The sequence below is a fragment of the Pteropus medius genome, unplaced genomic scaffold (genome assembly GCF_902729225.1).
Source record: "Pteropus medius unplaced genomic scaffold, Ma_sr-lr_union100, whole genome shotgun sequence".
NCBI classification, from domain to species: domain Eukaryota; kingdom Metazoa; phylum Chordata; class Mammalia; order Chiroptera; family Pteropodidae; genus Pteropus; species Pteropus medius.
In genome coordinates, this window is record NW_024349225.1 from 13183333 (window position 1) to 13196081 (window position 12749).

General features: G+C 46.1%; 1 protein-coding gene across 1 annotated transcript in view; it reads right to left on the bottom strand.

Annotated features, from left to right (window-relative positions):
* MROH9 (maestro heat like repeat family member 9) overlaps positions 1-12749 on the bottom strand; it is a 35113-nt gene that overhangs the window by 12386 nt on the left and 9978 nt on the right. Inside the window, exons 7-12 of the mRNA XM_039881117.1 lie at positions 11605-11654; positions 8580-8729; positions 5096-5250; positions 2850-3015; positions 1613-1755; positions 463-600 (exon numbers count right to left, since the gene is read on the bottom strand). Of these exons, the coding sequence (XP_039737051.1) occupies positions 463-600; positions 1613-1755; positions 2850-3015; positions 5096-5250; positions 8580-8729; positions 11605-11654 (802 nt within the window). The remainder of the gene's footprint in view (positions 1-462; positions 601-1612; positions 1756-2849; positions 3016-5095; positions 5251-8579; positions 8730-11604; positions 11655-12749) is intronic.

Genomic DNA, 12749 nt, shown 5'->3' on the forward strand with positions numbered 1-12749 from the left:
AGGGAAAAATAGCTTTCTAGTACAAGAAAAAAGTCCTCTTTCATTATACGTTCCTAAATTTATTTGTCTCATCGAGCATAGGTTTTATCGAACCCTTCTTCAAGGGGCGGAGGGTGGGAGGGAGGACACGCACAACCGTCTGATGCCTGCAGCGCGGGCATCCATGAGCGACAGAGGAAGGGAGAAGCAGATGACCTCTAGTCGTCGTGTCTGAGAGAGAAGCCCATCCCGCGGAGGGAGGCCACCGTGGGTCTGGATCATCAGGTAAGAGGGCAGGGAAAGAGAGAACTACCCCAACGTGTAAGCTCCTCGCAATAAGGGGAGTGGAAATCAAATGGCGATTGAGATCACTAGGGGAGATTCAGACGCTGGAGGACATCGACTGGGCGCCCCCGTGGCTCAGCCGAAGTACGGCAGGGAAGGCGGGACAGCGCCGGGGCCCCCTGCAGCCCCCGCTCTTACTTGGCCACAAGGTAGACCCCATGGTGGTGAAACAGCTCGTGGGAAAACTGGTTCCAGCAATTCCTTTTCTTCAGGGCGACTTCCACCTCTTGCAGCCCAGAGCAATTCAGCAGCACTTGCAGGGCGTCCCGAGCGTAGCTAAGGCCCCGGAGAAGAGCAGAGTCACCGCGGGTCCCGACGGTGGCCTTCGCATAGCTAAGTGCAGGGGACCCGCCTCTTCCTTTGGGAAATCTTGGGCAGGATGGCGGTCTGGGGAAAGGGAATGTCTGACAGGCGACCGACTGCTTGCTAAATGCTCCTCCCCTCCCCTGACGGCCAGTGCATGGGAAGTCCGTGGGCCTCAAGTGAGATAGTGGCATATGCCATCCAGGATGCATCCCAGAGCAGCGTATTCGTTTATTAGCTTAACGGCTTATTAGCGAAAGTCGGTAAACGATGTGATAACTCGCTCAAGGTGTCTATTGATTTCCTTGGATGCTTTAAATAAATAGGATCTGTTCTCATTTACTCGGATGACTTAACATATGCCCGCTTGAAAGCCAGAGAGTGGATTAACTATCACCCGGACTGACGGTTCCTGAGTTCTGCCTGCCTTAGGAGTCTATGCCAGAGGACGGCACATAGCAGACGGCTGGGGCCAGGTTTTCCTGGAGAACAGCGAAGCTAACCGTGCTGTCTCGGGTCACCCGGGAGAGCTGAGCCTCACCCGACGTGGACAGAGTGACTGCGAGCATCATGAGCCCGCTAATCATAAAGCACATCGTGCGCGTTACTTTATCTCGCTCGTACACCTGCCCGGAGCGGTCGCTGCAGGTGAGCACGTGGCAAAGCTAGGACGCGGCCGCTCTGGGTCTCTGCTCCCTGCACCCGCCACTCGCTGGCCTGCCACCACCGTGGGAACCAACCGCGTTCTGCGGGCGTGGTTCCTCGTATCCTGCACATGCACTCGAGGATGGTCCTCGCTAACTTCTGGGCACTCAGGATGGTCGCTCTGCCGAAGGCATTTTACCCTCCAGAGCAGAGTGAAGCTAATAAACGAATACCCTGCACAAGAGATTGTAAAGGCTTCTACGAGAACCCAAAGGGTAGAAATAGTTGACAGCCAGGAGCTTATCTCTTATTCAATCTGAAATAACCACTACTCGCTTACAAAAGACCGTCGTTTACCACCATACTCATGTGGCTGCTATAAAAGAGCTGAAGCATGAGAGCCATCAAGAGCTCAGGGAAGAACTCGGCCACCGCCTTCTTGTAAGAAGCAACGGGCAGCAAGGTGCACAGGGCTTGGGATGCCTGCAAGCGAGAAGAAAAGGCGTCAGGGGCGGAAGGCTCTTCCTCTGAACCCAGTCAGCCTCTGTGAGGGGGCAGGGGCAGGACTCTGCCACCGTCCCGCACCCTGACCTCCTTGAAGGAGCCAGAGATATGAACACGTATTCTTTCAGTAACAGCTACCCAGTCCACTTTGACTCAGGAACGTGCCAAGCATTCTGTGGTACTGGGCTCCCCAAGCCCTCGGAGCAGTGCCCCTTCTGCCAAATCAGCGGGGAGTGAGCTGCTTCTCAAGGTCCCCTTCATCTGCGGCGGCGAAGACCAGGCCTAGCGATAACCAGACCCTCCCTGTGCTTGGACAGCCCAGGGCAGTGAGATGTCGAGGAGACGTGGGTCAGGCCACTAATACATCACTCAGCCCGCTGACCACCGGAATGCCCACCTCAGAGAAGCACGTCTCCCCACCTCACACTGGCGGGGCAGTGTCCGCTTTTTTCTATGACATCTCTGTAAGTCTCGAATTTACTACCCGGAGTGGTGGTTTTGGTCCTCGGGAGATGTATAGCAACGGATACAAGTGAGATTAGGCCTTCGCAGGTCTATACACATACGATCTAGCAGGTGGCTGCGTCTCCGATACCACCTCCTGCACCGCCTCCCTTGCTCAATTCTCCCCAGATTTTTCGCCCTCCTTTTGTTCCCTAGTGGCATACGGGGTGAGCTCCCATCACCACAGCGTTTCTGTCCCTTCTCTCTGTCTAGATCCGCTGGTCGGATATCTACAAGGGCCACTTCCTCAGCTCACTCAGGTCTCTGATTAGACATGAGCTCGGCAGACAGGCCCGCCCCGACCAGCTCACCAGAACCCTCCCGGTAGCACTGGCACTGTGCATCTCCTCGAAGCTTCCTGTCATCTGACACACGGCGTATTTTTCGGTTCGGTGTCTGTACCTCTCACCAGCACGTAAGCGTCACGAACAGGGAGAGGCACAGAGTAGGATTCGATAAATACGTGCTGGGTGAATGAATGAACCGGAGCAGGACTGGGTGCGAAGGTAGGTAGAGGTTTCCGGGTCAGGAAGACGCCACCAGGGGAGAGGAACGCTCGCGTTACTTACCGCCACGGGCATCATGTTCGTGGAATCGATAGAGAGGCGTCTTCTCTCTATTACGTAGTCTTCCATTTCCCCAGGCTTCCCTTTCAGTATCAACAGGATTGTCTTCAGCACTTGAGGGGCCACTTTTGACTCAGAACCGGCCGCGTGCCACATCATTATCAAAGTGCTGCAAACCCCGCCCCCCAAGTCAGAATCATAAGTGTTTCATCTCTGACTTAATACTGTGACTCGAATCGGGACCCTGCCTTGGTCTTACAGCTCTCTATAGCCAAAAAGACCCTGCAGACAAGTCCAAAACAAGCTAATATTCCTGTTCCCAAATGATCCCATCGCATCTCTTATTCTTGAAAACAGAGGAAGAATTTCAATAATAAAAATACAGCCTGCAAGTCCACCCGTTCATTTCTGACTGCTGTTTAAATGTCTGTTCAGTTCAATATCAAGAACTGATCGGCTTTCTGCATCCCATACTCTGTTCCTCCCTCTTCGTGACCTTGTCTGCCCAGATGTAGCAGAATATTTAAAAAACTGGGATGGAAATACAAATTGATATGTAAATAAATACACTGACTGAAAAAAAAAAGGATAGGTAAAAAAAAAAACTACACAAGTTTAAAAACTAGACAATTAAATTTAAAGTTAAAAAATTAAAATTCATGGCTCGGAGGAGTGAGCCATTTACCAAATGAGTGACCCTGATGCGATAGGACGTCCAGGCCCCCAGCACCTTTCCGTGCACACCTGGCCACTCTTCGAGATTATTCTTGCCATCACTCATCAACCGCTATGCACCTCTGTGCAGGTGTATCCCTGATACCTTGTCGATCCATGCTGGGTTCCGAACCCCATCGCTCAGTCTCTCCATATTTAGGTTCCTAATATGGGGGGCTGGTCTCCCCAAAGATGGACATTACTCCTTACTCAACTGCTCCTGCCCCTTAGAAGCAGGCTTAAGACCACACGCACATCCAACGTCACTTGCCCTGCTCCTTCCCTGATCTCTTGCTCATACCTCCGGCCGATCGCGTCCTCTTTTCTGTTTTTTTTTTTTTTTGATTTAGCTTAACTCCAAGTCCTCTTTCCTACTTCATTCTTTATCTACTACTAATGCACAAGGCCTACCAGGGACTATTTTAATGAAGCTCACCCAACTTAATTATCTTGCTTTGGGTACCTCCTCGGTATAGCTTATACTAGATTCATTGGAACTGTCATCTTATATCCATGTGGGTATACTCTCCTCAACAGAACGCTTGAAGTCTGTTAATATTTTACATATGGTTTTCTCATTTAGTTCCTGAATGAGAAAACACTGAGTCTTATGAACATTTTTTAGTTTCCAGGGATTTTCTGAGTCGTGAAACACGTCGTGAAATGAAGCCTCCTAAATAAGTACGATCTTTCAGTCGGAAAAAGGAAGTCCGTCACAGTTTGGCTGAGCATTTTGTTGATTCTGATGCCCTTTCACAGACATGCACTCATTCAGTCCATGGAACAGCTTTAGAGCCAAAAAGAACGTCCCTAATTTCACAGAAGAGAAGATCGAAGACCAAGGAGTTTATGAAACTAGCGTAACTGGGATGGAGTTCAGGGTCGTTTGTTTCCGAAGCCTGGATCTATTCCATGTCACTTCCTGCCTTTTTCTCTAGTAATAGTAGAGAAGTCACACCTTCCTTTCCAATGTACAAACTAGAGTGACGAGTAGATGTCATTTACTAATCTCTTCTAACGTGCCTGTCAGAGCCACGCTCTCATACGCTCACACTGGCGTTCGTCTTAAATATTTCTGGTAATCTTGGGTCATGAATTTTGCATAAACAGTCAAGGGATAGGAGACTCCTAATTATATCTGGGAATTTCTAATGTTTCATTATTTTTTTGGCGGGTGGGACTATTTTACATCTATCTTTCATAAATGAGAAAAAAAACCACTATGAATTGTATCACTTGTCGGGGGAAAAAACTCATTTTCACTTTGAGGTTTGCTCCTATGGGATATATATATGCAGAACACAGTTTAAAGTCTCAGATAAATAATAGCGACATTTCTTGATGGTCTACTGTGTGCCAGGTATTGTACGAGGAAGTGAGTAACACATACGATCTTATTTAAGCCTTGCAGTCATCCTACATCCAGAAATAGATATTTTTCAGAAAAAAAGAAATCAGACCTGACATATCCAGGCCTGTCTGACTCTGGACTCTGTGAGCAAACCCTTGCAGAAGGGGTGGGGACTGGGCCTTACTCGTCGGCTGGGACTGGGTAGTCCATTAGCTGAAAGATGACCTTCTTAGGTGATGCGTGTGTCAACAGGGTGATGACGTGCAACATGGCATGCTTCATAATGTGAGAAGAATTTTGGCACAACTGCTTATAAATGGCATCCACAATCTTAGACACCTGGAAAAGTAAATTCACAGGTTCACGAGAGTCTCCTGTTCCATGGTCACCTCTACACCAAGGCATTTCTTGGACTTAAGAATTCAGTCTTTATCAAAATGACCAAGGCAGTGGTTAACACACAAATAAGTACTAACGGAAAGATTATTTATGTGTGTGAATAATCTACACAATGCAGAATATGTATTTGGATGAGGAATAAACCTGTGCATTTATTGATAGTGGAAAATACCCCTTTTTTAAAAAAAAAAACTTTTATTTTGGGCAGATAGACTTTATAAGGTAACATATACAAGCTCAATATAGAAATCATATGTATAATTCAAATGCTTGAAGAAGAAAGTCAAAATAATGGAGCAAAATAACAATGAAGCTATCTATGCAGAAAATCGGACAGCTAAAGAAGACTCGAGTCTACATGGTGAGGCGAGGAACTAAGTGTCGAGAAATGGCCCGGGGCAGTGAACGCTGAATCACGATCTTATGAATTCATAGTTACAGGCCCCATGTTCGTTTTCTTTTTCCCTTTTTTTTTTTGTTCATTTTTGAACAAGGAGACTTGTAGATGGATCTGGAATTTGTCTCAAACCAATGGTTGTATATTCAGCATCAGATTTTTAAAAACGAAATTTATTTATTTAAATTAGTTTCATGTATACAGTACATTGGGTAGACATCGTAATGTTACAAACGACCCCCAATTGCTCCCTCTCTCCCCGGCCCTTCACTTAGCCATCGTATTAATGCTGACTGCATTCCCTCTGCCATGCCTCCCATCCCCGTGACCAAATGTCAACTACTAATTTGTACTTCTTTAACCCTTCACCCCATTCTCCCAGCCTCCCAACTCCCCTCCCCTCTGTCCATCACCAAATTGTCCACTATATTTGTGAGTCTGTTTTTTTATTAGTTTGTTCTTTTTGTTCCTTAGATACCACATATAAGTGAAATCTATGGTGTTTATCTTTCTCTGTCTTGTTTCATTCAGTATAGTAACCTTTAGATCCATCCATGTCATTCATTGCAAATGGTAGGATTGCATTTTTTTTAATGGCTGAGTAATATTCCATTGTATATTGAACCATAATTTTTTCATCCAGTCATCTGTTGATGGGCACTTAGGTTGCTTCTATATCTTGGCTATTGTAAATTGTACTGCCATGAATATTGGCGTGCATAGATCTTTACGAATTATTGTTTTGGTTTTCTTCGGATAAATACCCAGAAGTGCAATCGCTGGGTCAAAAGGTATATCCATTTTTAATTTTTTTGAAGAATTCAACATCAGATTTAATCTACCCAGATCACCCCACTTCTTATTTTGAAAATACTCCTCAGAAACCATACGCTGAAAAGTTGGCCGACGTACATTTATGTTCCGTTGTTACTGAGTCATATAGTGTCCAGGTATCCGTGCACACCCCTCTACTGCAAACAAAAGGAAAAAAGCGAGGTGTCGAGCAGTGCGGGATGTCCCCCCTGCCACCTGTGCTTCCAGGTGAATGTGAAGAGGAAGACGTCAGACCATTATTCTTCTCCACGAACCTCTTAACCATTGAGTTTAGAACTTTTCCTCCTCCTCCTCCTCCTGCTCCTCCTCTAAATGCAACCTGCCCCCCAGACAAGCCAGCTACGCCGCCATCTGCTCAGTGATGGAAAGGGAGATCTCCTTTCACCCTCAAGGAAAGATGTGCTATGTTAGCTTTCTATAGAGATAATCAGGCCACACACTATCTGTGACATTTGGGCCATTTCCAGGGATAATTTTAGTCCTACAGAATTTCTCATTATAACTGATTTTAGAATCTCACTCCTCTAAAGGCAGGGTCCACTGTATTCGGTAGTTCAATTGCCCCTGGGGGCTGGGGGTGGCGCTAAGTTGCTGAACCCCATTTTTGGTGAGTTTTTTCTTCTGCGTTTAATGATTTTACTGCAGCGTCGGCTAGTTCTGCACATCTGCTTTTCTGTTTGGCTTCTCTTCCTCTCCAGGGACGAGGGATGGCTCTATGTCACCTCCGTTTCTCAGTGCTTGAGAGAACTTTATTTTGTCAAGAAGAGGACTGTCACCCTCCCGCGGCCCCCTCGGTTCCCTTTGGGATGCTCCCTCGTGTCTGCGGCAGCATTGGGAGTTCTAGAAGTGTCCCTCCCGAGTAACGAGCTCTCGATTCATCCTCTGTCTCTTAACACTGCCACATCAGGAGGGGGAGCTGGGCTTCCGCCCGCTCAGCACCGTCAGGGCTGGTTCACGCGCACGTGACCCGCTTTGCTTAAAGGTCTACCGTTGCCATCTTGATAGTTTTAGTCATCTTATCTTCTTGTGTTTTGTAAGTGAAGTCCCGTGGCACAAGGGAGCATGCGTGTGACACCTGAAGGCCACAGAATTCTAGAGGACCCGTGACATGTAGGAAGGGATTTAGTGGGAAATCACAGCAAGTCTAGGACAATCGCCTAAGGTGAAAAGGATGACACAGAGGGGAAGAGAAAGATGGGGGACCCATAACCCTTTTCCTTTCAGTCTTTTGCCTACTCATTGAGAAGCTGAGGGTAGGGAGTGTCGCTAGAATGTGTCAATGGCGAGACGAGAAATAAGATCAGTGGGGTCAGTTCCTTGGAGCGTTCCTGCTCTTCCGATAGGAGTGAAAAGCATGTCCCTGGGCGAGCGTGAATTGCAGTATTTTCTTAAGTTAAGTGCTTCTATATTTACATCTATAACTGATATTACACAATATAAAGATGGATGGTAAAATTCAAGCTAATTATTTAAAATTTTCATGTTTTTTTTTACTTAGACATTAAATAGGAAATAAAAGCCTCATGATGGGGGGTGTTGGGGAAGAGAGAAGAGAAGAGAAGAGAATGCGATACTGTAGTGGAAACAAAAAAAATTTCATATGTTTGTACCTTTCGTGGAACTTTCCCCCTATGTTTTGAAGACGAAGCCCTCCATTTCATTTAGCATGGGCCCCATGAACTAGGCAGCCAGCGCTCCAGCGAGCTGAGGGGCCTGGCGAACTGTCTTACCGGTCACACGGGTGATTTCAATTATTGCTGAACTGTTCTCTTGTTGCTGTATTTCTTTCACAAATTTGAAGGAAATATGGCAAAATAGGATTTGGCATGATCGGTGGGTAATGTTCACTATACTATTTTCTGAACTTGTCTGTGCGCTTGAAATATTTCACCCCCCAAAAAAGCCTCATTCGATTAAAGCGGCGTAATGGTGCAATGTCAAGGAATAAATATGGAAAGAAGTAGGCAGAGAGCAAAGGCAAGAACAGCGCTGTAGAAAAGAAGCTCCGGGCACCCCTGCTCATTGTCGCGCCTCTTACCATGGTGACCTTGGGGGCGTGGTATTCCAGAGTCAGTTTCAGTAGGATGGCCGCCTCAAATGCAATTGTACTGTCCGATGCAGAGAGTTTCATCAAGAGACTCCACACAAAGTCCGTCAGCAAGGACGGCAGTAAGATTTGTCCTACGCTCTGAAACCAGAAGAGAGAGCCATGACCTTGGGCCTCACCCACATCAGCCTAGGAAAGACGGCTAACTTGAGACATCTCGGGGACACTCCAGGGCCGTGCAGGACCATGTGATTGTCATGGACTCCAAGCGCTTTTGCTGTTGTGGGCCTTCTCCTCTATTTAAAAACGTTAAACATTATAATTTGGTATTAAGATGACTGTAATTCAAACGAAATCCTGTGTGTGTGTTTCATCTGATTTTTAAAGCAATTAAAACCTTTCCGTCTGAGTAAGTCAGCTCTGGGGGCAAAGTGGAAAACCGTGCTACTAAAATTAAGAGGAACTGTCAAATATGGACTTTACCCCAACTCTGCCCTTCAGATATTAGGGAGTATCATAAACATCTTCAGCTTTGGAAATGATTTTGCTCAGATCAGGAGCAAGCATGATCTGGAGAAGACTCAGAGGAGCAAGGGGGTGATTCTAGGGCACGGACTTTTCTCTTTCCCAGAGAGGGATCAAGAAGCAGGGAGAGAAAGAAGGCCCACGTATCCGGGACTCAACTCAAACAGTCAGAGCTAAGTTCAAACAACCCCTTCTCCTGCAGCCCTTTAAAGAGAGGGAGCCAGACCCTTTCTGGGCAGACTAAGGTCTGAGTGGAGGTGGGCAGCCGCCAGGCTCCCCAAGCCTGGGCAGAGGGGCGAGGGATGGTATCCTTAGGTGGCTATGGATGAAAGTTAGGGGGGATCACTAAGGCTTGGTGACATGAACTGAATGCCATAGTTTGCCTTATTTTAAGAAAGCCAGATTTAATTATATAAGACGCTGAACTTTAAAAACCATCGGAAGGAGGACATTCTCTTTCGAGTGTTTGTTTATTCGACAAGATGTTTTATTTCAGTGTCTATGTCAACGTTGTAGGAAAGCAGCTCCTAGTGAAGCTGAGAGCTTAGTGTTTGAAGTTCTGTCACGTGAAGGTACAGGCATGACGGCAGAGTAAGTGAACGGCAGGCCTCGCTTTGTAACACGTGACCTACACGTAACTCTTCAGAAACATACCAGCCACATAGGCTGGGTTCTCTGGAGGGTACCTTGAACTCTTCCTATCTCTTGCTAGTATAACATGAGGTTACGTGTTCTTGATGCTACTCATTGTGATGGCTGCACAATATACCGTTAACTTGATATTCCACAAGTTGACATTTATTTTTCAGTTTTTCTTAAAAAATCCTACATCTGTGCAGAACCTCTTCTTATGGCCATCTTATTTTGAATTATTTCCTTTTTATAAATTCCCATGAGTGAGATTACTAATTTATTTGGTGCGAATTTTTTTGTTTTGGTCGGGGGGTGGGGGAGGGTTAGTCTGTGACACTTTCATGGCCCTTTGTGGCTCCTTTAGAAGACAATGTCTCCTCATAACTGGTCACTGTACAGAAGAAGAGTCCCTTAGTGTGTGAACTGTCACCCCCGCTCTAGTCTAATCCACCCATTTAATGGCATTTTGCTTCTAGCTCTCTTGGCTAAAACTCTCGCTGCTTCTCCTCCCATTTGCGTCCTTCGGGTTTTGGCTTCCTTGGTCTCTTACGACAAACCTGAGGTTGCCTCACCCCTTGGTTGCAGTCTGCCTCTGAAAGTCCCCGCCTCAGAGTTTTCCAGCTCCTGTGCCAGAACACCCTGCCAGCACTGGGCCTGCATTGGTCTCACAGCTAGGAACTAAATAACGGGTCATGAACACAGGGACCCAGGCGCCTGCCCTCTTCCCAAATCCAGAGAATTCTAAATCTGACAGACATTAAATTCGGATAAGAGAGGACCCCAGCCTGGAAGTGGCAACGGCGAGCCTCACGAACCACTCGGAGAAGGCCCCCGTCCCAGGCCCGCGAGCCCACCTGTGGTACTCAGGATTTCACTTCCAGGATACTGGAGTGGAGGAAGGAAGGATGTAGAAGGATTTTCTGGCAAGCCTATACAGAGGCCTGGTTTCTTCATGTGAATGGATAACTTGATAGCCAGCCAGCCTTGTGATTTCTGAGAGGAGGCGGATTAAGAATAACGCTTGATTATGAAAGACGCACCCTCATGCATGTCGGTGTGCATGTCGGAGATAGCTCTGCAGGAGTTTTGACCGAATTATGTGAGATGGTTCAGTCCTGCAGCCCCTCAGCCTCCCACAGTTCTGTCTGCCTCAGCCGCCGGAGAGAAGGGCATTGCTTTACATTTGTAGTTTTAGGAGGAACCATAAGGCCCTCCCGACTCGAGAGACGAGCTGGCCCGAAGGTGTTTGCTGAGCGGTCTTTTCAGTGGGTGTAGCTAGAAGGCCATCTGTGGGACACCCTGACCTGGGTTTCAGTGCCGAGTGACCTCTCACGCATCCGGATAAGCCCGTGTGCTTTGAAGAAGGTGAGAGAGTATACAGAGCTATAGAGAGAGTTGGGTCAAAGTAAAAACTCCTCGATACTGAGGTTTATCACTTAAACTTTAAAAAATTTTAATAGTTTTTTTTAATATAAAAACAAAACTTAAATCACGCTAGTACTGAAAGTTTGTTAATTGGTGACTCCATGAATTTTGCTAAAAAAAATCAGAAGTTCCTCGTCTCTAACGACTCATTAGCCAAACAAAAAGCTTAACTAAGAAACACCTGCCTTGTTTGTATTCTGTGAGAATTAAATAAAATAACATAAATCGCTATATTCAGGAATAATAGGCACAATTCTTATTATTAGAGATAAAAAGCAGAAAGCCAATGCTCTACGTATCATTTGTTCTTTGTTCATTGAATTAAAAAAAATGGAAAAATTATTAAAACATAAATTTTGTTGAAAGAAGTTGTCACTCAGAGTAATAATACCCATGAAACGAAAGCCACACGGTTAAGCAGGGACTAAGTTACCTCAGCAATGTTGACTTTGTCTTGTTTCAAGAGGTTGGGTAGGAATTCGACTTTGGAGAAAGGATACAGGAGGTAGGAATCACCAGACTTATCATGCCTTGTAGTTTCATTTTTCATAAGTTCCTCTGTATTAAAGAAAAGAGATAAAATTTTTTATGTGTTCACCAGTTCCTTCTATGACATTACTATTTCTAATTTCCTCTTCCTGCCCAATTCTGGAGAGCTGAAGATTTCTAAATATTTAATGCTCTGTGGTAGTTCAGTGACATAAACTATTACGAGAGCACTGACCCAGAGTTCAGTAAGTGGCTAAGAGGCCTCCGTGAAGTATGAATGACGAATATAGATCATTTTAACAGGTTGACCAGATGTCAAACACATTCAAGCATCAAATGAATTGGTCAGGGCACTAGAAAAGCTGCTGCTGCGTGGGACCGTGTTGGCGGAGGGGCAGGCTGGCAGGTGTTTTGCTGAGGGCCAGGGTTGCGGTGTGGCAGGTGGGCCAGGCACTCTCGACGAAAGCTTCAGGGGCAGGTATCTTTAGTTCCAGAGAAGGTAGGTTTTAAATGAGTTGTTTGTTTGTCGACAGCTTTAGAGAGGTGTAAATGACAGACAACATATTGAAAGTCTAAATTCGCTAAGTTTTCATCTATGTATACATTCGTGAAAACATCACCACAGTAAAACAAAACGTTTCATCGTCTCCAAAAGTTTCCTCACGTCCCTTCGTAACCCCTCACACCTGCTCCCTGTCCCTATCCCTTGATCTCAAGGCAGCCACTGACTGACCTGCTTTCTGTTAAGCTTGCATTTTCTGATTTTATGTAAGGGAAGTCTTAGAGGACGTACTCTTCTGTTGTTTGGCATATTTTGCTCTGCGAAATGATTTGTGACGCATCCATGCCGTTGCATGTATGAGCAGTTCTCTCTTCTTTATGGATGAATACTATTCCGTTGTACGCGTGCACCGTCATCTGTCTACCCACTCTCCTGCTGATGGACATTTGGTTTGCTTCCGGCGTGGGGCTGTTACAAATTAAGGTGCTCTCCACGTGCATGTGCAAGTCTTTTTATCAGTATTTGTCTTAATTTCTCTTAGGCAAATACTAAATTGTAGAATAACTGGATCGTATGGTAGATGTGTG